Raw genomic sequence first — 23,735 nt, 5'->3', positions numbered from 1 at the left:
CTGATTGGTCACCCCGTACCCTTAGACATCTCAACGTTCACCCTACATAGTCCATCACAAGGGAGAAACACAAACAAATAGACAACATTTTTTTTCCCGTTTTGAAACGGCTTGTACGTCGTATGGACCTGAAAACTCAATTTTCCTGTACAAGAATACGGTTAAACCATATGGGTTGACAGGTATGATTTGATCACCTATTCATGTATTGTTGGATTTTTCTTGAGAATCATAAAAATAAAAATCCTTACCAGCTGTTTGTCATGAGAGTAAATTTAACCATGCTGAGCAGTGCAGGTTGGAGATGTTATCTGTGGCTAGGAATCTAACTCTGGTTGCGATATTCACGGGTTGATAGTTTAGTGCAATAAGCATTGCAAAACTACCCCTTTCCAATTAAGATCAAGTAAAAAATGTGTTTTAAACACAGTATTTTCATTGCATGCAATTCGTGTTCTTGCTCTGGGAAATATGGGACTGTTTTATGCACCGTTGAATTGCATCCAAGATATTTAATGACACTGAAACACATTTGAATGTGCTTCATAGTAACGTGAATATAGTTAATGCACATTCAATATAATAACTTTTTAAGTAGGCATATAAATGTATATATGTTTTACTTTCCACATTTGCTTGCACCTTCAATTTTGGAAAATTAAGCCCTGATATAAATAAACCGGTGAAACATACAGTGATCATTGAGTGTTGCACTTTAATTGCGTCTTTGTCTTGTATGCAGGGCGTGAAACCAGCAAGCTTCAACAAAGTTGCGATGCCAGAATTAAAGGAGATAATTGAAGGTTGCATCAGGACAAACAAAGATGAAAGGTAATTAGGCGGGGCAGAAAGCAGGTCAGGCACTTATAACGACATGGCCCAATAAAATCAAAACATCCAGTGATTGCGGACATAAGGAGTGCTTCCTATTGATATAACACAAATGTTCTGAAGTCTCCCAATGTCAGAACTTAAATGTGGTACGCAGGTGAGGTTGAGCACTTTGGAGGAAGTTACCTTCTTAATCGGAATTGTAAATGATTTATTTTCACGTCAAATTTAGCCCCCAGATGCTTGTGCCACAAGGGCTTTTGTTCATAACATGCAATAGGGTGTTTTGTATTGGTATCTTTAAGCAGGCTATGTAGGGTGCTTGTGTAAATATATTTTTCTATTATACGCAGCTTCAAACACTGCTCCATAAAGTGAGTGGTTTATCGTTGCGCTCAGTAAATCTTTCACAGCTGTCTTCGCCTTCGCTTTATAACGTGGCAATATACTGGCCCATTGGCGCGCACACGCAGTGTGCTGTTGTGAGCAGCCCGAATCGCTCTCCACCACAACGCTTATCGCGGCTGAAATTGGTCGGCCGAGTTCTTGCGCGTCAAGCCTGCACTTATGAAACTGTGCCGTAAGGCTTTTCCACGGTGTGGCCTCTCCAAAAAATAAAGTGTGATTAAAAGTGCAGCTCGGGCAGTACTCGAGTTTAATCTTTGACCCATCGGGTGAGTTGTCCATTGAGGCTGGCTTTGCACTGGATGTTGAAGTACATCCGTCAGATTATCCTGTTGATGCCCCCTACACTTTAGCGCTAACAACAAACGGTGCCCTTCTACGCCTATGATGTCAAACGCTCGAATTTGTCAACAAGTGACCGTAATTACTCTGTAAAGGTATCATCACTTTCAAAGAAATTTAATTCATCGGCACCTTGAGCTGGCTTCGTAAAAATGCACGTGCGTATTCACTTTAACGTATGGGTTTCATGCCTCTAAATTATTACGTGTCTACCATGGTTATGTCGGCACACATTACGTTTATATTTAAACGGGCCATAAATATTCGCCAGCGTCTTTAGTGCAATTTTTGTTCAAATGCTTTTTTAATTTGCTGTTGAAGATCACTGCAGTTGTTGAGTAAATAAAACAAATTGAATAAGGAACACACGTGTAGGATGGACAACAACATGCAAATTAAAATGAAAGGAACCGCAAAAAGAGGAAGACCTAACAGATGAAAGGACTGACGACATAAATAGATTGGTGCCACAAAGATGTGGCACTACTTGTGCACATCCGAGTTGCACTGTTGGCTACGTATGTTGCGCAAGAAGTTATACATACATGCAGAGGAAAATATAAACAAATTACGAAATATGCAGTGGACACTTACGGGGCTATGTGCCCATAGATCTTGATGATGATGTATAAGGAACTTCTTGCCAACATTTGAAGGACGTAGTTCAAACTGCCGTTGTGAATCCTTAAACAACGGACGATTGCTTTGTGGAAAATTTGTGTAATGATTAATAGTAACTCTTGTCGTCACAGTTTATTATACGTTTGTGTGTTCCCAATTGAAAATAAGATTTATTTTATATAAATGCATTTAATTTTGCATCCATTTCATGTGGTGACTGTGGTCACATGGTTGTTCCATGTGATTTAAATGTATTCACTTGTTGACTTTAATTGCCGATGTTTGGGTTGTTTGAGTCAAGGGTGTGATTGAAATTCCACTACCAAGGTCTGGGTGCTGTATAATGAAGCAAAGGACTTGGCAATGGGTTTTCTGAATCAAAACTGGTATGTTTGGCATCATATAACGCTTATAAATGAGTGAATAATAATATTTTTTTGGCCTAATGCCAATACTGGAATGCTAACCTGAACTCGACCGGAGAAGATCGCCGCACGTGGAAAGGCAGTTTCTGATGGGATGGGAGCAACTTGAAGTTCCAGAAGCCCTGCCCTTAGCGAGCAAATCAATGCACCGTTGAAATATGTAGCGTGAGGCAGCTATGTGAATGTCTCGCAGGTACTCCATTAAGGACCTGCTCAACCACGGGTTCTTTGCCGAGGACACTGGAGTCCGGGTGGAGCTGGCGGAGGAGGACGACGGTGAGAAGCCCGTCATTGGCCTGCGTCTCAGGGTTGAGGACCCGAAGAAGCTGAAAGGGAAGTACAAAGAAAACGAAGCCATCGAGTTCAGCTTTGAGCTCGACAAAGATGCTGCTGAAGAGATAGCACAGGAAATGGTAAGAGGTCTCGGGGCGACTGTGCTTTCCAATTTGAGGATGAAAGTTGTTTCTGCATTAGCTCTGTCTGCCCCTTCCGTCTCTCGGTCTGCCCTGTCTGTCTGTAACAGGGGAGCCTGTTGAAAACCGGTCGAAGTGATAAAAGGGTTGGTCAACCCCGATTCGTGCTTTTGCCTAACCTGTTTTTCTTTTAATTTGCCTTTCTTGTACTTCACTATGTGAGTTGGAGATCTGAACTTTAACAAAACGATGTGAAATATAGCTTTTGGCAAGTTCCAAGTGGAGAATGCTGGGAATTTAATGGAAATATGGTGTGTAAGCTACTCAGAGGGTCAGAATAGAACATGACAAGAACGTTGTAATTTTGGCATATGCTTCGAATGAATAAGACATAACTTATTGGGAGAGAATGAGGAAGACATTGCAAGCAAAACTGAAACATGTGGAAATGCAGACAATTGCGAATGATACAGTACATTCAAGAAAACGAGAGAGGATGCAGGGTAATAGTGATGAGATAGATGGAATAACGAGACAGTGCAAAAGAGATAACAAGTAATTTATTCTTCAAATGGATAATGACCCCAAATCGTGACAATTTATCAAGTGGTGCTGAAGACGGTGTATGAATCCGTTACTTGCCTGCTGTAATATGTTTTTGCATCCTAAGCAAAGAATGACAATCTTATTTTCTTATCTTCCAACACACGTTCCCGTTGTCCTGTTTCTGTGTACAGGTGAAGTCTGGCATAGTTCACGAGAGTGACATCAAGGTCGTAGCCAAAGTGATCAGAGATCGCGTGGCGTTGATTAAAAACAAGCGTGAGCAGAACAAACAGGTAATGGATGGTTAATCATGCGGACACATAATGATCGCATTTGCTCCTTTTTTTAAATCCTTTATATTAAGTTCGCTTGCTTTCTTGCTTGCTTGCTTGCACGCTTACGACCGTGCAAATCTTTCGGTCGTTTTTTAACCCACTTCCCGTGATCCAATCGAGCTGACATTTTCCACACAGACTCGTTGTGCGTGACAATCTATTTTCGTGAATTTTTTTTCTCCAAAATTTTACACTTTTTAGGAATTTTTTTTTATATTTAATTACCAATTGCTTAATGGTGGCAGGCAATCATCTCTGACCCATAGGTGGCAGCCATCTCAAGCCAGAGGACGAGAGGAGTCTAGCCGCCACGCATATAAAGGATTTAGAGTGAAAAACTTTGTTTTTACGGGTTAATTTTTGCTGCTGTTTATGGACTTGCTCACGGGAATTTTTTGACGTGGTTACGTGATTCCATCCCCTGACCTGCTGTGATGCACGTGCGGACGCTTTGTTGGCAAGGACCGCAACGCTGTCAATAAACGTCAATAAAACTGCACACAATGACGACGGACTGTGAATGAATTGTTATTGGTTGCTGTGTCATGATAAAAAACATGCTGTACGATCAGGTGTTTTACAAGAACAACTGAAATTATGGATTGTCTTTGCCGTGTTGGTTAAGTAACCTGATGACGTTCAGCTCATTAACATCCATGTACATAATCCAGCTCTGATGATGATTGCATTTTGTTAGCAGCCAGCAATAATTATAACTGATGATTTGTGTCACAAGATTAATTTCACCCAGGAAAGGTTCCCCGAGTCTTAACAAATATTTTTCAGGACAGTCCTGCCTTGGGATGTTTGACCAATTCCCTTAATGAGTGTGTTGGTTGAGTGAGGAGGAAACTGGTGTGCCCTGGGACAACTGACTGCATCTTTGGGGTGATAGGGGCGACTTCAATAGCCCATTGCAGTAGTGTCATCTGGTCGCCTCGCAGTCCAAGTCTAACGACATCTAATAGTCCTTGGCAGTCTCCCATCCAAGTAATATGCAACTGGTGACGTTAATGCTGCTGCTGATGATGATGCTGGTGATGCTCATGATGCTGATCATACCGTTGATGACGATGACGCTCGTGATGCCCTTGATGCTGGTGATGATGCTCATGATGCTGATCATGCCGTTGATGACGATGACGCTCGTGATGGTCTTGATGCTGGTGATGATGCTCATGATGCTGGTCATGCCGTTGATGACGATGATGTTCTTGATGCTGGTGATGATGCTCATGATGTTGTTGATGCTGACCATGTGATGGGGGATGCAGGTCATGGAGGAACAGGACAAAGGTGGTGGGATGGCAGAGGAAGATGCCATGCGGTCTGGCCTCCACACTCAGACCATGGCAGGTCCCCCAGTTGGCGAGCTACTGCTGCCCATGTCCCAGCTACCCATGGAGCAGTGCTTGCTTGGCGAGCCGACAGAAGGTTGGTTTACGGAGTCCCTACTTAGCGCAAACCACTGGTGCTGTTTTTTTATATATAACGATGGTCATGTTTTTTTATTTTTTTTACCAATTGCTTTTGGAGTACTGTGCATTGTCGAATGTTTGACCTCTGCAACATAGCATGCAAAACCAAAAAGTTAAACATTGACAAGCAAAATTGAAACTACAGTTGACAAAAATACGAATAATGTTTTTGAGAAAAACATTTTTTCCAGTTTTTTTAGGAATGTCATGATTTATCAAGAAAAATATATTCTTTCATGCACAATGCATGCATGTATGTTTGTATGTTGAATTTCTTTCAGCCAACTGTGCTAATTGGAGGTGCATCAAAAAATGTATGCAAATATTAATTATCTCTAATTCGTGCGCATATGCAAATGTAACCTTAACACAATTGGAACAAATGAGTCGCTATAAATGTGACGGCATATCAGGCAGACGATACAAATGAAGCAATAATTCTTGAATCTGTGAGCCCAAATTGTGAAGACACATTGCAGTGGGTACTGAATCGTTTCATGCCTGCTAAGTATACTTGGGTATACCAACAGCACTGTAACATATCTTGTGGCAAATTTAATATATTTAGAAGTATTGGATCAGATGTTAGTTTATCATATTAAAGACCGATAAAATATAAGTGACCTTGTTCGTATGCTTCTTTCGCCAGCGCCAGTCCATGCGGACATTGGGCTGCTACTGGACTCGCAGAGTGCACACCTCAACATGCCCCTGCCTCCGCTTCAGGAGCTGTACAGTCAACCTCTGCAAGACCAGCCACTGCCCCCCCATCAGCAACACTGCCCCACCGGCAACACCACACAGTCGGTACCAATGCAGCAGCTTCAGATGTCTGGCTACGCGTCAGTGCTGGCACCTTGTGCCCCGTTGACCGCATCGGTGCAGCAGGCGACCCAAGTGCCGTCGGACGGCGTGCAGATGTTGCAGCAGTGCACACCCGGCACTCTGCAGCAGACGTGTCCGGTGGGACTATTGGAACTCGCGCAGTGTTCGGGGGTGCAGGCTCAATTTGCTGTCGTGCAGCAGCAGCCAGTCGACGCTGCCCTGCAGCAGCCTGCGCAGCAGCAGAATGTCATGGCCGATGGCCTGCCTCCGCCGGTGAACCTACAGCATCCGGGTCCAGCTCAGTCGCAGTTGGAAACTGCTCAGCCACCAATGCAACAAGGTGGAGTGCCACCGTGCACTCAGGGGGTGGTGCCGACCGCACTGCACCAGAGCTTGGTGGCACAGCCTCAGCCAGACGTGCATGCCACTTCTTACCAGCCACAAGTTCAAGCACAGCAGCATTTTACTGGGGGCTTACAGCAGCAACAGCCGAACGTGATGGCATTTGCACAGCCCCAGGCGCATCAGCCGCTGCAGGAACTTTCTGGACATTTTTCAGAGCTTGGTTTAGAGATGGCAGCACAAATGCACATCCAGCCGCAGGCACAGTCGTACGCAGAGCAGGTTTTGGCACCACCTGTCGAAACGCAAGATTTGGTGAAGCCCCAGATCTCAATAGATGCCTTTCAAACGGCTGTGGAGCAGGGGTCGGTGGAGGTTGTGCACACACAGATGGCACCGCAGCAGCAACACTACAGCATCGGTGTCGTTCAGCCATCGCCACTGCTGCTTCAGAGGCCAAGCCTTGCAGAAGCTGCCCTGCAGATGCAACTGGAGACCTTGCAGCAGACTCAGCAGCATCAGCAACAGCAGCATGCGGGAATCATCGAGACTGGGCAGCAGCATCCACCAGCACAGCAGCAGCAACAACAACAACCGCAGCAGCAACAACCGCAGCAGCAGCTATACCTGCAGCAGCAGCAGCAGCAGCAGCTTCAACAGCCATTGCAGCAGATGTATCAGCCACAGCAACATGAGTTACAACAAACGCACCAGCCTCAGCAGCAGCTAATACAGCAACAGCAGCCACCACAGCAGCTTCAGCAACCACAGCAGCAGCTGCAGCAGCCTCAGCAGCAGGAGCTGCAACAAACACACCAGCCTCAGCAGCAGCAGCAGCAGCTAATACAGCAACAGCAGCCACAGCAGCAGCTGCAGCAGCAACAGCACCAGGAGCTGCAACAAACACACCAGCCTCAGCAGCAGCAGCAGCTAATACAGCAACAGCAGCCACAGCAGCAGCTGCAGCAGCCTCAGCAGCAGGAGCTGCAACAAACACACCAGCCTCAGCAGCAGCAGCAGCTAATACAGCAACAGCAGCAGCCACAGCAGCAACAAGAGCTACAACAAGCACAGCAGCAACAGCTGCAGCAGCAGCTAATACAGCAACAGCAGCAGCCACAGCAGCAACAGGAGCTACAACAAGCACAGCAGCAACAGCTGCAGCAGCAGCTAATACAGCAACAGCAGCAGCCACAGCAGCAGCAGCTTGAGCAACCACTGCACCAGGAGCTGCAACAAACACACCAGCCTCAGCAGCAGCTAATACAGCAACAGCAGCAGCCACAGCAGCAACAGGAACTACAACAAGCACAGCAGCAACAGCTGCAGCAGCAGCAGCTAGTACAGCAACAGCAGCAGCCACAGCAGCCATATCAGCAGGAGATACAGCAAGCACACCAGCAACAGCTGCAGCAGCAGCTAATACAGCAACAGCAGCAGCCACAGCAACAGGAGCTACAACAAGCACAGCAGCCACAACACCAGCTGCAGCAGCAGCAGCTAATACAGCAACAGCAGCAGCAACAGGAGCTACAACAAGCACAGCAGCCTCAACACCAGCAGCAGCAACTAATACAGCAGCAGCAACAACTTCAACAGCAGCAGCAACTTCAGCAACAGCAGCCACAGCATCAGCAACTTCAGCAGCCACAGTTGCAACAGCTTCAACAAGCACAGCAACAGCAGCTACAACAGCAACATCAGCAGCTTCAACAAGCACAGCAACAGCAGCTACAACAGCAACAACAACAGCCACAGCAACAGCAGCAACTTCAACAGCCACATCCGCAGCAACAACAGCAACTGCAACAACAACAGCCACATCAAGAACCACAGCAGCAGCTGCAGCAGCAACCACAACAGCAAGTACAACAGCAGCCATCCCAGCCACAGTCGCTACAGCAGCCGCAACAACTACTTCTGCAGCAGCAACAGCCACTCCAACAGCACCCGCAGCAGCAGCCACAGCAGACGCAGCAACAACAGCAAACACCACAGTCACAACAGCTGCAGCAACAGCCAATGCAGCAGGAGCTACAGCACCTGGTACAGCAGCAAGTGCAAGAGCTACAGCAGTATACACAGCAGCCAACGCAGCAACTAAATCAGCAGATGCAGCAGCAACCACATCAACTTCAGCAACAGCCCTTGCAGCCAACACAGCAGCAGCAACAGCAGTTACAGCCACAGTTGCAACAGCAGCCACCACAACATTCACAACAGCCACAGCAGCAGCAACTGCCTGAGCCACAGCCTCTACAACAGCAGCAGCAACTGCAGCCTGTACAGCAGATGCAGCAATTGCCACAGCATTTAACACAACAGCTGCATCCGCTCCAACAGCAGGCACACCTTAATATCCAGACGCCGCCACAACAGCTGCACCACCAGCCGTTGGAACAGTCACAGTCATTACAGCTGCCTCAGCAAGCACAACAACAGCTGCAGCAGCAGCCAATGCAACAGCCACAACAACATCAGCAGCAGCTGCAACAACCACCAATGCAGCAAGCCTCACAGCAACATATTCCTGAACTTCCACAGCAACAGCTTCAGCAGTTGTTACAGCAGCCACAGATGCAACAGGCTCCATCGCAGCAGCAGCTAATACAACAGCCACCACAGCAGCTGCAACAGCCACAGCAGCAGCTGCAACAGCAGCCACCACAACAGCTGCAACAGCCACAGCAGCAGCTGCAACAACCCCCACAGCAGCAGCTACAACAACCACCACAGCAGCAGCTGCAACAGCCCCCACAGCAGCAGCTGCAACAGCCCCCACAGCAGCAGCTGCAACAGCCACCACAGCAACTGCAACAGCAGCAGCAACAGCCACCACAGCAACTAACACAGCAGCTACAACAGCAGCCACAGCTGCAAGAACAGCCTCCGCAACAACAGCAATTAATGCAACAGCCACAACAACCTCAACAGCAGCTGCAACAATTGGTAATACAGCAGGCCCAGCAGCTACACATTCCTGAACATTTACAGCAGCAACAGCAGTTGATACAACAGCCACAACAACCTCAACAGCAGCTGCAACAGCAGCCACAGCAGCAGCTGCAACAGCAGCTACAGCAGCAGCAGCTGCAACAGCAGCCACAGCAGCAGCTGCAACAGCAGCTACAACAGCCACCACAGCAACTAACACAGCAACTAACACAGCAGCCACCACAGCAACTGCAACAGCAGCTACAACAGCTGCCACAGCAGCAGCTACAACAGCAGCCACAGCAGCAGCTGCAAGAACAGCCTCCGCAACAACAGCAATTAAGTCAACAGCCACAACAACCTCAACAGCAGCTGCAACAATTGGTAATACAGCAGGCCCAGCAGCTACAGATTCCTGAACATTTACAGCAGCAACAGCAGTTGATACAACAGCCACAACAACAGCAGTTACTGCAACAGAATCAGCAGCCACAGCAGCCACAGCTGCAACATCAATCACTACAGCAGCCACAGCTGCTTCAACAGCTTCAACACCAGGCGCAACAGCTGCAGCCTCCGCTACAGCAACAGTCTCCGCACCCGCAGCCGCCGTGCATTCCATCAGAGCAGGCGGGAAGTCTTGATCTTGGAAACCTGCAACAGCACCCAGCACACGCCTTCGTTCATCAGCAAGGGGTGAGTGACCTGTCCCTTAGAGGACAACGGAGTTTTGCATTTTTTAAATGTGTAAATGTGACTGCATCTCACAGCGCTGAACAATAGGGGGATATTTGCCTGTTGAGGTCATGTGAGGAAGGATAATATCTGTTTTCTTTTTATGTCTTTATATTGAACTTCTTTCCCACCGTACGTAGTCAGCTGTGCGAATCGGAGGTGCGGGGGAAGGACAAGAAACTAAACACAAAAAGCAGTTCTAAAAAAACGAGTTTTAAATCTAGATTTCAAAGTACATAGCTCCAGTGGCTTTCTAATATCGTAAGGAAGAGCATTCCAGACGGCCACAGAAGCGCATCTGAAAGCGCGCGATGCAGTGACCCTCTTTGTTCGATGGTTAGCGTGCTGTTTTATGCTCCTTGACGATATCAGCAAGGTATTGTGGTTCATTTGTGGCAAGCACTTTTAAGGGGGAGCACTGTAGATGGGAAGGATTATTCCAGACAGGACCCTGAAGGTGGGAGTACACTATAATACAGAGAAACTGCGCGTGTGTGGGAGCGGAGTTATGGGGAGCGATAGTGTAGCGGTTAGCGCACTGCGCTATGAACTCGGCGACATGAGTTCAATTTCCGTTCACAGCCAACATCGGTGACATATCTAAATCTGTTCTTGGGCCTCCCCTTAGGTCAACTCAGCCTTAAATGAGTATGCCACGGCCGGGCGTGGTGTTGGTCAACTCGTGTGCCATGCTGGCCTTCATAGGGGATTTTTGTCTTTGGGTTACTTTCCGTGTCCTCTTATCATCCACAGGATATTGTGGATATGCAGAGGAAGGTATTTCTACATTATTTGACTGCTATAAGTTTCAATGTGATAAACCACTTTGTTGAGCTATCATTTTTGACCAGGTTGCTTCTGGAAGAAATTCACAATAGTTCAGTGGGCTTTACCTGGTAACATAAGAATAATTTTAGTTGCATTACTTTGAGTAATTTTCTTACCTTTCCTATAACTTGCACTACTGTCGTTTTTTTGTATTGTAACTTTCTGAGAAAAGAGCTTCATAGCTCGTGAGATTTATCCAGGATAAATAACGATTCTTATCCTGAACTACGCGTTCCCTTAACATTTGGATGAATTCTCACAATGTGGCGTCACCATTCGATGAAAGAGTTTTGTATTAACTTGCTCCGAGTGTAAGTCAGGTTGGAGCCGACTGAGACGGGTTCTGTAACGGACGTGTTTGGATTGCAACATGATTTGAGCAAGTGCTGCTAAGGGCTATACAGCCTGCACACTAGCCTAATGAGCGTGGCATTAAGCACACTTCGGGCATATCACATGCTATAACTAGGTTTAACCTTAAGTGACCTTATGTAAGGGCTGTGTGCACCCATAATATCTTTACCAAACACGACACCGTGTACTATTACAGGGCTGGAATGTATATTTGAAGTGTATGAAACTATATTTTTGTGTGCCGAGGTAGGCGTCAAAAGAACTTGAGTCATTCTTATTTGGAACGTAGGTCACAAAAATCGCAGCCCTTTTTTTCTCTGCTATCTATGGCTCCCATGCCCAGTGGTGGAAACTCCGCATTACTATGACAGAGAACATTCGTAGGATAACCTACACAGTTGAACAGAGATAATTAATGTTAAAATAAAATGAATGCAGTAGATATGACGTTGTTTGCTCTCACATGAGTCATCGCTGCATAATTTTGCCGTGGTTTGCACTCATCTATATGCACTGACCTTTTTTTCCATAAACTATTTATAAATTATAATTAGGCACGCTTCCCTTACGCTGCAATGTCGGTTTCAAAATGTGCATCAATTCATCGATGAATATTGTATTGAATCTCAAGATACGTATAGCGAATCACATGTTTAAGAATCTTATGTTTTTAGATGAACATATGTGGTGTGTAAATTGGTTTTCTTCACCACTGCAGCCACTGCTACTATATGCACAACGAAAAGTATAAAATAGTCATTGGCTCTTGAATCAAATAATAACCCTGAATCGTGACAATCCGTTGAAGTGCTGACAGGGTGAATAACTTCACCCCTGCTCTGAAACAGGTTGAATCATTCGTTTTACTGTCTGGCCTGTTGGGTCAGAAATTTACTTTGTGCTCTGTAATTCGATCCCAATGTTGACCATAAATATTTTGCAATGCTTGAGAGCTTCTGCAGAATGTATTCCAATGAAAAACGGGGTTTATGTATATTTTTTTTACACAGTAAATGTGAAACAACGTAATCGCTGCTTAAATTGTCGAGCCGAGCCGAGGCTTGGCAACGGCTTGCCATGACTGTCCTTTTTTTTAGTCAATGAATGGCTGGCACTGTGATCCGGCTGGCATTTTACGCGAACGCACGCAATGTTATCTGTGCCTCGGCAAGTGATTGAAGGTTATATAGGCGCATTGAGAAGAGAAAAAAAAGCCGTTGCCTGGACACGAGAGCAAGTCGAATGTTGCGTTGCCATAGAGAAACGGCCGTGCACGCACAATGGCACGGATGACATCTCCGATGCAGCGCCTTCGATGTGAAGCGCTGGTGGAAGTGTAATTTGCAGTGTAACACGGCCAAGAGTCGTGCATGTTTTTCATTTGGACCTCGGTTACAAAAGTGCAAGGGAGTTGAGGGGGGGGGCAACGTCTGGGGATGAGGGTAAGGGGAGACCCTGGGGAGTTCAAGTTATATAGGTCACAGCCGTGCCTTTAAAGACGACACCCACTTTGTGTGCGCTTTTAAGGCCTGCTGATCTAGAACAGATGGGTCTGCTTTGTGTTATTACGTGGCGGCAATCCGCGTCAGCCCCCAACGAGCAGATGCATGGTAATTTGTAAAGCCCTCTGTGGTCGGCTCGCGTCTTTTCCACGTTTTTTATGCCAGTTTCCATTCACGCACGGCACCGGGTGCACATTTATGTGCTGTCACCGCTCTATTCACGTGATTTCTCCCCCAATTTTGTGGCACGTCACGAGATGGGGTTTCGATTAATATATCTTGCGAAGTTTTGCGCACCCCTTGTCGGTGAGAGGAACAGCCCCAACGCTATCTCTGAGATGACTTACGTAGATTGCTGGTCCACACAGGGGGTGGATCTTTTTCCCACTTGTCCTGTCGAACGAGAGTAAACGTCTGTTGTGTGACAATCAGACCAACGCTTGTAATCCTCACACCTGGAGTTTAGCCAAATGAAATGCAGAAACCACATTTGGTGTGCTGATTTTGTTTCTTGCAATTAATTCGTGACCAGACTAATACTTATCGACTCGCTCAACTTGGGAACCCCGTTTTAATCGCAGGCGCACGCCCAGGATTCAAACGCCGACTCTCATCGGTGCAAGATAATTCCTATGACCTCTGAGCAACCTCCACATGATGTTAAATTGTAAGGAACTTTTCCCACAGTAGCCACGGTTATGTCGGCATGCAAGTGTGCCCACATTGATGTAACACAAACATTTTGTATTCATCTGTGTGTTAAGTATAATAATTGTTTTGACGATTGTACGTTTCTACAAGCGGCCAAGGCACTCGGTCATCCAGTGCCGGTTTGCGATGTGACGGCAAAGGACGTGACTGCACTTCAGAAAGGGCTTTTGGACGCCAAGAATAGTGTCGTCTGTGCACTGCAGTTGTCAAAACTCGGCACATACGTGCGTAACTTAATACTGCAGTGTTGATTTATAATGTGTGCAGTGTGCTGAATTTTACCACTATGGAAGGTCTTTTTTTAATATAGATTACAATTTGTAAAAAAAAAATTGTGGCTAACATTTTCTTGACTTTTGTCACTGGCAACTTTGGAGAACAATTTCATACCATTAGTGTGAAATCTTGACCTGAAGCTTTTCATGACTGCAGTAATTTATATACCCTTTGGGTCTTTCGGTAAAGTCGCGTAGATAAAAAAAAATTAGAAAAAATCACGACGTTTCGATCGCAACACAAGCAATCGTCTTCAGGTGAGAGAGCGTTAGTGTTCTCGTTTATTCGTCTGTTTTTACATTTGCCCTTGCTTATTTTTAAATTGTATTTTTCGCATCATCTCATGAGATTATTTTTGCATTTTTAACTCTTGCAATCTAGCAGTGTCACCAACCGTTTGTCGGGAAAAGTCCTCGGAGGTTAATGTCGCGGAACTACTTATCAAGTTACTTTAATAAACCTCATGCCAAATGAAGCAAAATGCCAAATGTAATATTCCAATGTGTTTTTTTGCACTGAGATCATCAGCTTGCGACACTCGAACCGCACCTCCCATTAGCATGGTGTGGCTACGTACGGTGCTAAAGAAGTCCAACATAAATGCATACATACGATCCTGGTCTAATCACAGAAGGCTTAACCCAAGATCCAAAGCAAGGTGCTGGCTCATTGCTCTGTTGGGATATTAGTCCCCTGTGACCCCCAGAATCTGTCATTTGCGCCGCTTGACTAAAAATGTCAAGCGATATTGCTTAGTTGAGTCCCCTGGGTCGTGATTTACAAATGTTGTGTTCATAGTTGAATAATTATTTACATCTAACGCAAATAGAGGAGGGGAGCGGTGGTCCACTAGTTAGCGTGCACTGCACTATGGACCCCTGAGTTTGATCCTGGCTCAAGGCTAACATCAGTGCCGAGTGATATCTGAATGGATCCTGCATCCTTAACCAGCCCGCTTTGAGCAATATTGTGAAATATGTTGGGAAAAAAGCCTCTTTCTAACACGATGTGTGCAGAGCTTCATCTAACAGTGGATTGACAAAAGTGCTGATTTATTATCTCAGTCGAGAGACTCGTGTTCGTGAATGACAGCATGTCTTATATGTTTTGGCAGAGTAAGGGTTCGAATTAGCGTCACTAATATTGTAACCAGCGTATGGAAGCATGTAGCTGAATATAGCTGCGTGCAAAGCGCATGCATTGTGGCACAATCTCAGTGGTAACTCATTTGGAAACCCCGTCTCGTGCGACAATCATCTTGAACCTCGCTGTCCTTAAATCTCCATACTCTTTGCGCTCGGAAGCACTGCTGCCCTGTTGGCATACGCATGTCAATTATCCCACAGCACCGTTCGCTGTGCCTTCCAATTAGTCCTTTGCTGCAGCGTGGATCTCACTTGACCTTGGAGCAATGTTAAAGGAGTGCGGCGTTTTCTGCTGAGCTTGCACAATCGGGGACACGAACCTTACCGTTCTGCAACCCCTTTCCTGCGTTCACCACCTCGCCTGCCACCAGCGATTTATCCATTAAAATTAGATTGGCTTTACTCCTGAGCGTTTTACTTGCGCATTCACAAAGGCGATGACGGTGATGCACACGTACGTGCCTCTGCGCACTTGCTCTTCTTTCCTGGCCTAATTGTCGACTCTGCACTCGCTCATCTGGTAAACGAGTACCGTGGGGTTGTGGAGCAGAGCTGCTTTTGGACAAAGGCTGCGGCAATGCTGACAGCTTCGCTAGAGGGGATTACAGTAGCTAGTCATTCTTACTCCAAAATTACCTCTTGCTCCTTTTATTGGCCGTGTTAGTTTGAAAATTAGCATCGTGCATTTTTAAGCATTAAACAGCCAGCATTGCAGGGGTTTTGGACCTGTTACAATATCCCTGTATGACAATAAAATGTCTCCTTGCCCGCAAGTGAAAAGGCTTTTGGCTATGCACTGTATGCACGCACCAGGGTGCTTCTGATTTAAATGAAGGGGTTTTGTTCTGCGCATTCTCCCCCTGTTGAATTGTTTAGGAACATTGCATCCGTCTGTCAATGCAGACGCGCAGCGCAGAGCGTGCACGCTTGCATGCATATTGCGCACTAATGCAGAAATTTTGGCTTTGGAATTCACGAAAGACCGGGCGAGCGTTTGCGCTTGGAATTTCTGTTTCTCTGCGTTGACATTTGGCATCGCTGTTTTATAATAGATGGGGATGAATTCACATAGAAGCCACACACCGCATTGGGGTGTTGGAGGAGGGAGTGGCGGTGGAATGGTCAGCGCACTGCGCTACGAACCACCTCTCCCCCCCTCTTCACCAACCCACACTGACTAGTGTGGTGAAATATAACTACCCCCCTCCCATGACTGACCACGCATTCACTATAAATTACTCGGCATAATATTCCAATCACATTCTCATGATATGGGTTATTAGTGATATTAAATATTATACTTGTATTTTTTAAATAGAATGATTACTTTTAGCCTATAATCAACAGAATATTGTGCCAGTCATGAGACTTGTTTGACTATACTTCACCTATGCTGGCCATTGAGGGTTGGTGAGTGGGGGGAAGAGTGCCCACAGCCTTTTCGATATCAATCGCCGTTGCTGTTCGCCTTGGCCATACATGGAACTCAGATTGACGGTGTTGTAGTGCAGTCTGCCAATCACTCTGCCACCACTCCCCAAATTCATTATCATGGTAGACTTTCACATCTATACATGGGACGATGACAAGGTTGAAAAAAATAGTGCTCAGTGGTGTCTAGCACGTTTTCTTTTTTGGTCCCTTGGCACGTGCATGACTGTAGGCTTCTGTTTTGTTGTCGTGCCGATTAAAATGCATTATGTGCATGAGGAAAAAAGGAAAGTCATCAGTTTTACACGCGTGGCAGTCATTAGATTATATGGCCCAGACTATGGGCCATGACTGCAGTCTGGTAACGATTACCGTGCAGAATTTGTAATGGTCAGTCTGACTTGGTGTCTCAGCCCAGGTATTAGTATTCATTGGTAGACCACACTGTACACACTTGTATTGCAATCGCCACTGCTTTTACGGACAGGCGGGGAGGTCTCTATTGGGGTGGTATTTTCCTTACATTTAAATGTCTGTACGAAAAATGCCGTGACGTGTTATTGCACCAATAATATAAACTTAATGGCAATTTATCTGCCCAAGCATATTAAACATTCACGAAGCTTCCTACATTTATAGCTTGTACAGTCGTGTGGCAATTGCTACCTCGTCACTTGGCAAAGGGTTTTTAATTTCACAAGTACATTTGTGTGCAGTATAATAAATAAATAAAAATTGTGATTGTATAATTTCGTGAACAAAGCAATATCATATATTTATGATTTATTGAGGTGGTTTTTAAACACTATGTTTTATATATGCATAAATTGTAATTTTATTTCTTATGCATTTTTATTTTTCATTTTGCTTTGGTTGAGTGAATGTTACCGCACTCGGCCCACCATATTCAGAATGTAGCCTGTGAACACTCCTTTAAATTTTGAATCGATACGCCTCCGTATTATTTATCACAATGTCAGCAGGGCTGTGCAGGCTTCCTTGGCCGGATGTTACGTGCGGTTTAAATTTAACACTTTCTTTTTTGGCGTTGTGTGCATTATATCATTTTCTCTTTTCGCCTCCCATATTTCGGTCCTCCTGTCCCCCCCCAACACTTGTTAGCGGCTTGAGGACGCGGCTCGGCTAGCCTCTCTTGAAATACCTCCTCCACGTCGCTCCTCCTCCTCCTCCCAGCTTGGCTTTCTTCCTATAGACCATCACTTGCAGAGACGCGGAAGCACATCAGTCCTCGAGGCACCAGCGCAGCATTTTCGCCCCATCCGCCGGGCTGTTAGCCGCGCCCTGTCGCGGGGAGCTAGGCACTGCTACTCGCAGGCTGTCGCGCTGTCGCTGGCTACCATGCAGCGCCTCGCCGCTCAGCGATCATCCAGCGAGCCACCACCCTACGCGCACGACCGGCACGGTGCGCGGGGCAGGCAGAATCCCTTGGGCCATCCTCCCGACTGCGGCTGTTACGCCTTCGCCGCTCATGGCCAGCCGGACGAGCCCTTCCCTCACCCGACCCCGGTGCGGTGCGGAGCCGCTCCGGGGCATCGTTACCCGCCTCCGTCCATATACGCCCACCCGCCATCGGACAGGTTGTCTGGAAGCCCTCCAAGTGCTCCGTTGCGGCAGCAGTTTTCCGGCACCGCCGGCTCGTCCGACGGCGGTGCCACTCAGCTTCTGCCGCCGTCGTTGCAGAGCTTTCCGTACCCGCTCGTATACCACGTCCTTCCTCCGGCGCAAAAGCTCGTCATGCAGCCTGTCCCGGGTGTCCACGGCATGGCCTACGGAGTTCCCCCTGCTTCCCCCTTCCTCCTGGTCAGCACGCAGCAAGCCATGCATGTGTGCCGCGTCCCTTACTGCCCGTCTCCACAAGCCGGCGCCTGCTATTGCCATCCCACGAGCGCCACCCTCGACTCCCTGAATTTGGCCACCGGACAATGCTCGGTCGCCCCGCCCATCAAGTCGGTCCCCCACTCGGCCCCCGCTGCCCCGTGTTCCGAGCGGCATGGACCCCCCATTGCGGTGCAGCCGGCGGTCGAGGTGAGATACCAACCCTCTCGGGTGGAGCACTGGGAGGCTGCCGGGAGAGCGGCGCGCCAGCCGCCCCAGCCCGAGCCGCCGGGCAATGCCGCGTCGTCGGCTGCCCCGGCCAGCGGCGGAGCACTCGACGGCGCCACGACCAAGGACGGTTTGCTAGCGGTAGGTGGCGCGGACGGTTCGCAAGCGGTAGGTGGCGCGCAGCTTTCGACTCCCTTCACATCCCCCCTGTACCTGCTGAGCTGCGACGGCTCTGTGGGCAGCTTCTCGGTGTTCACCTTCCCTAGCCCCACGGACGACTCCGACGATGAGACGGAAGACGTGTACTCGGAGGTGGAGGAGTTTGAGCTGGTCGAGAGGCCACAAGTGGTGGTGACCGATCACGGGCTGACCACCTCCCCCCACCTGCCGGGTGGTGGGTCAGACCCCAGAACTTGCGACGTTGGGGACAGGACACAGGAGGGCGACTACAGGAGGTGTCCTATGCCCGAGTACCCCGCAGAGCCCTCCTACGTCCCGATGCATGGTTACCAGCTTCAACCGAACCCGCTTGTGCAGTCATACCCTCCGTACTTCCCGTGCGCCACCTTCAATGACCCCTGGTCTGCTTCCAAAAGTTTGCACCGGTGCTCCACGCTGGACAATTTCTCCCAGGCTTACCAGGCTCAGGTCGGCATGCCTGGGCCGTCTTACGTGCAGCAGACAATGCTGCTCGGTCATCCCAGCGGTTTCCCTCACCTCCACCCACCTGTTGCTGCTCCTGACAACTTTTACGGTTTTCCCACTTTTTTCCTTCCGGTATCCAAGGTAAATACTTAAGTATTTTAAGTGATACGTGTCATTGACAGTAACACTGCTTTTGTTTGCGTGCTACATTTTTTCTTCTCTTTAATATCTCTTTGAATGTCTTAAAGATTTGTTTCGTTGCTTATTGTTGCTCTATATATTTTGGTCTCGATCAGTAAGTGATGCAAGTTGCAGAGTTCAATTTAATGTGGTGGTGCTAATTTTGGAGAATACGTTAGTTCAGATGCTAACACATCAATGGTTATTGAAAATCACCGTGTGATACAATATATATTGCACCACTATTACGGTGCCACTCCCAACTGTATTTCCACATGATAGCGTGTGCTTTGATTGTCTTAGATATTATTTTTATAGAATATAAATTAATTCGATGCAAGGTCGTTGTGATTTATCGGCGCTTATTTTTTGCCAACAGTCTCCAGGTCTTTTGCAGACATGCTGTCTGCCCCAGCCATATGCACAACCTTTCCAATCAGATCAGCCTCCCCTGCAGCAAGCACCTTGTCAGCATGGTCAACAGGTTAGCTTTGTTTTTTCTCGTTATCCTTTTCCGGACCACGCACGTTGTACTGGCAGCTCCTGTAATTTTCAGTATTAAAGTGAAAGGAAAACAATGCATTTTTGTAGTAAGGTAAAAATTGTGGGTTGCGATTTAATTGACTTGCGGTATGATTCAAACTGTGCGGCCAGATTAGATACTTATATGTTGCAGCCTCATAAGGGCGTGCGTGTGTGGGTTTGCTTGTCTAGTAGAAATTGGTGCATCGTTGTTGATTGCACTCCTCTCTGAATCCGGTGGCCTGAGTTAATTTCCCGGCCATGGTTAATGTCAGTAGAAAGTGGCATTAGAACCTGCCCTGCGTCTCCTCTCGGCCAACTCGGTTTTAAATAAGTTCCTGGTGACAGTATGTGAACGTTATCATCGAGGGGGGACAATGGCAGGTGGCCACGTTGCTGGCCATATCACCCCTGACCAGTCTATGAAATAGGAAGGGGAATCTTCATGTCTGTGTACAGTAAAACCTTGGATTGCGAGCATAATTCGTTCTGGAAACGTGTTTGTAATTCAAAGCACTCGTATATCAAAGCACTCGTATATCAGTTGTGATCACGTGACGCTCGGCAGACAAAGCGTATACACGTACTACTCTTATTGCAAGACCTCGCTCGTTTATCAAATTAATATTTATTTTAAAAAATTGCTCCTCTTGCAAAACACTTACAGAACAAGTTACTCGCAATCCAAGGTTTACTGTATTTCACAATTTAAAATTAATAAATGAACATCTTCCCAAATACCGTACGAAATACATGCAATTGTTATTTGCGTTGGATGATTAGAATACAAACTTTCCTTTCCGCAGTGTTTGACAATATGCCATCTCTGGGACATTAACGTAATTGAGATGTCCGATCTCGGGTTGTGCATGCTGGCAAATAATCCCTTTAATAGATTAAATTCAGTTTCTGGAGTCGAAGGGGACACCATCACTTTGTCCTTCCAAGTAACCATAAGTGTTTCATGGCCAAAGTTGAGTACAGTTTTTTGGCATTCATCACTTATCGCTCTGGTGTGGCCTTGTCGCAGAACCGCGATACAAATTGCATGGCATGCTGCACAGAGAGGCCTGCAGCAATCGAAAGGGAGGTGGCTATCCGGCCTCTTAGGTTGCTGGAACATTGTGAACAATCCGATGCATCCATGTCTGTGTAACCCTGCCCTCTCCATGACCACATATGCGATGCTCTGCATTATCCACTTCGATTTTTGTCGTTTAAACGATGGCATTAATGCGGTGCATCGTATGTCTATGTACATTGTTCCCTCGCTGAATGATTATCTTGGATTTGTTTCCTTTTAGTATGGAAATTGTTACTACATGGCTCACCCTCAACAGGTAGATATTAATTCCACATTACGTTACACAGGATAATGTAATAATATATATGATTTTTATTTAAAGCTTTCGTGACTGCAGGGATTCATATTCCTGGTTCTTTCGGTAAAGTCACCACGTAGAAGGGAAATAATAAAATAATAAAATAAAAATGTAAATACCTGACTTTACCGAAAGAACCAAGAATATAATATTTATGATGGTAATAAGTGACCTTTGATTAAAAAGACCAAAGCTGTTTTTTTCCTATGGTTTTGGGTGGATGTAAAAAAAAATGCATTTTAAAGATTGGTCTCAAGAAAGCTGTACAATTTGACGATGCTAATATTGTGATTTTTTTAAATGCTTACGTTTTATGCAAATTCAAGGACATGTCTTTCCTACAATGGCTTTATAAAGCAGAATATATTGTAACTAGTCTATAGCCCCTCCAAGGACGGGTGTATTGCAGTAAATCTGAAATATTCAAGCGAAAAGCAGACTGCGACGTCATATTCATTGCATCCATTAGTGTGCAATTTGTAAGGCCGTGGTGACAGACTTATTTCATTTAAAGGTTTTCATCCCTTGTTCATCATCATGACGTCCTTTTTACCTCTGTCTCAACAGCGTTACGGAGATCGCGTGACGTGAGGGTTCTGTGTTTGTAGTGAGGGTTGTGAGTTGACGTTGAGGAGAGGGGAGGAGGCGCCTCACCCCCCCCCCCCCCCCATGTGGAGTGACGTCACCTGCTCATGATTATTAATGAGGGGGGCTGGTAGACATGGAGTGACATCACGCGCGTTACACACAAACATTTTTTGCTCATTAGAGCGTTCTGAATTTGTTTTATTTGATGTCACAGCGACTAGCAGCAGTGAGTCAAGTCTATTTAACGAAATCCCACTGTTTTTAGTGCCGAGTTCCAATTTTCCAAATTTCAGGTTTTTAACATATGAATTGGCCTTCATAGTACTATCAATAAAAGGCATCTCGTCTGAAATTACTTGAATATACTTCAGGAACCGAAACATTGCCAATTGCTTTAAAATATATATTATAAATGCATTGCTACGTTGCAGATGTATACATACTGTCTATAAATCCATATTCCATGTCTACGTTCATTAACACAACGACTTGGGTCTGCTTTCCAGCTACATTAGTGGCAAGTGATATCTGAAACAGTACTGGAAGCCCCCTTCACCAACCCACACTGAAATGTGGGGTAGATGACCTGCACGGCATGGGGAGAGCTGAAACATTATTAGTAACATTTGGAAACTTGCCATCCGTAGAAGCTGCACTTAAGCATTACTCTATTACCCGGGTTTATATGACAACAATGCATTATTCTGTACTCAGCGCTCACAAGCAGGGAGCATTATTGCCAAAAATGTGTCTGTGTTTCATGTCGTCGTCGTTTTATTCGTCGTGAACAATTCACCCATCTGCGTTGTGCGTTGAGCACGTTTGCATTCCGGGCCAAAGCTTAATAGCGTCTCGTAATAAAAAAACTACTTCAGAAGAAGAATATTGACACGGGAGAAATCTGTTGAGCTTCGAAGCTCTTTTTCACAGATGTCCAGTCTGGGCGGATCATAAAGTTACGACGACAAACAATACGAAAACACGATAGGGGTGCAAAGTGTAGGAATATCTATCGATGTTTATTTTACCAGGTAAAGCCCACTGAGCTCTTAACTTGACCTTGCCTCCAGGCCGCTAATAATGTTCTCGTGCTCACGGAATTGACCTTTTGCAGCAGGTGCCAGTGCAGTCTCTCCAGCAGCAGCAGCAACAGCAGCAGCAACAGCCACCGCCGCCTTGTCAGCAGGGAGCATTTAATGGACTCCAGCAAGCGGCGCAGTCGGCGGTGCAGGCAGCAGCGGCCTACATGCAGCAGCAAGATGTGCAGCCTGATCACACGTCACAGATCTACGTGTGCACTCAGCCACAAGAGGTATGCACGCTTGCTTGGTCTCCTGCACTTTATAACGTGAGATTTAAGCACACCTCGCCCCCCCCTACTCCTCCACCCAGAAATGAATTGGCAAAAGTTGTGGGATTTGACAGAAGAGATAATGTAATGGTGGTAAGGTGTGAGCCGTTGGTGGCATTTGGCCATGATGATATTTTCAAACCTACTGTGAATATGCATTGCAATGTGTAAAGGAAGACAAAACCCAGTCAACAAATAAGCCTTATGTAAAGGTTTGCACCAAGGTTGTATGTTCCAACAGTCTGAAATGAATTTGAAGATTAATGAAGGATAATTTTTCAAAAAATCTAAAGTGACAGCTTGAATGCTTCAGTACATCTTTCTCTGAAGTACCCCCTCTGCACTTTAATTAACGTTATTTTGTAAACCGATGATTTCTAAATATCATGAATACGTGATATTATGTGTTGACTTGGAGTTTAATGTACCGAAAGAAACCACTCTCAAAGCGAGTTCCATCCAACCGAAAACTGTCGTGTGCAAATATTCTTGGTTCTTTCGGTAAAGTCACGTAGATAGAAAAT

General features: G+C 46.2%; 1 protein-coding gene across 1 annotated transcript in view; it reads left to right on the top strand.

Moving 5' to 3' along the window:
* LOC133356392 (uncharacterized) overlaps nt 1-23,735 on the top strand; it is a 76,210-nt gene that overhangs the window by 22,646 nt on the left and 29,829 nt on the right. Inside the window, 9 exon segments of the mRNA XM_061573895.1 lie at nt 743-831; nt 2,818-3,037; nt 3,775-3,876; nt 5,193-5,352; nt 6,046-10,193; nt 17,674-19,329; nt 19,748-19,852; nt 21,195-21,230; nt 22,975-23,172. Of these exon segments, the coding sequence (XP_061429879.1) occupies nt 743-831; nt 2,818-3,037; nt 3,775-3,876; nt 5,193-5,352; nt 6,046-10,193; nt 17,674-19,329; nt 19,748-19,852; nt 21,195-21,230; nt 22,975-23,172 (6,714 nt within the window).

Source organism: Lethenteron reissneri, chromosome 54 (genome assembly GCF_015708825.2).
Source record: "Lethenteron reissneri isolate LAM-NWPU_2019-01 chromosome 54, ASM1570882v1, whole genome shotgun sequence".
In the NCBI taxonomy this organism is placed as follows: Eukaryota; Metazoa; Chordata; class Hyperoartia; order Petromyzontiformes; family Petromyzontidae; genus Lethenteron; species Lethenteron reissneri.
This window is presented reverse-complemented; position numbering and strand designations above follow the sequence as displayed.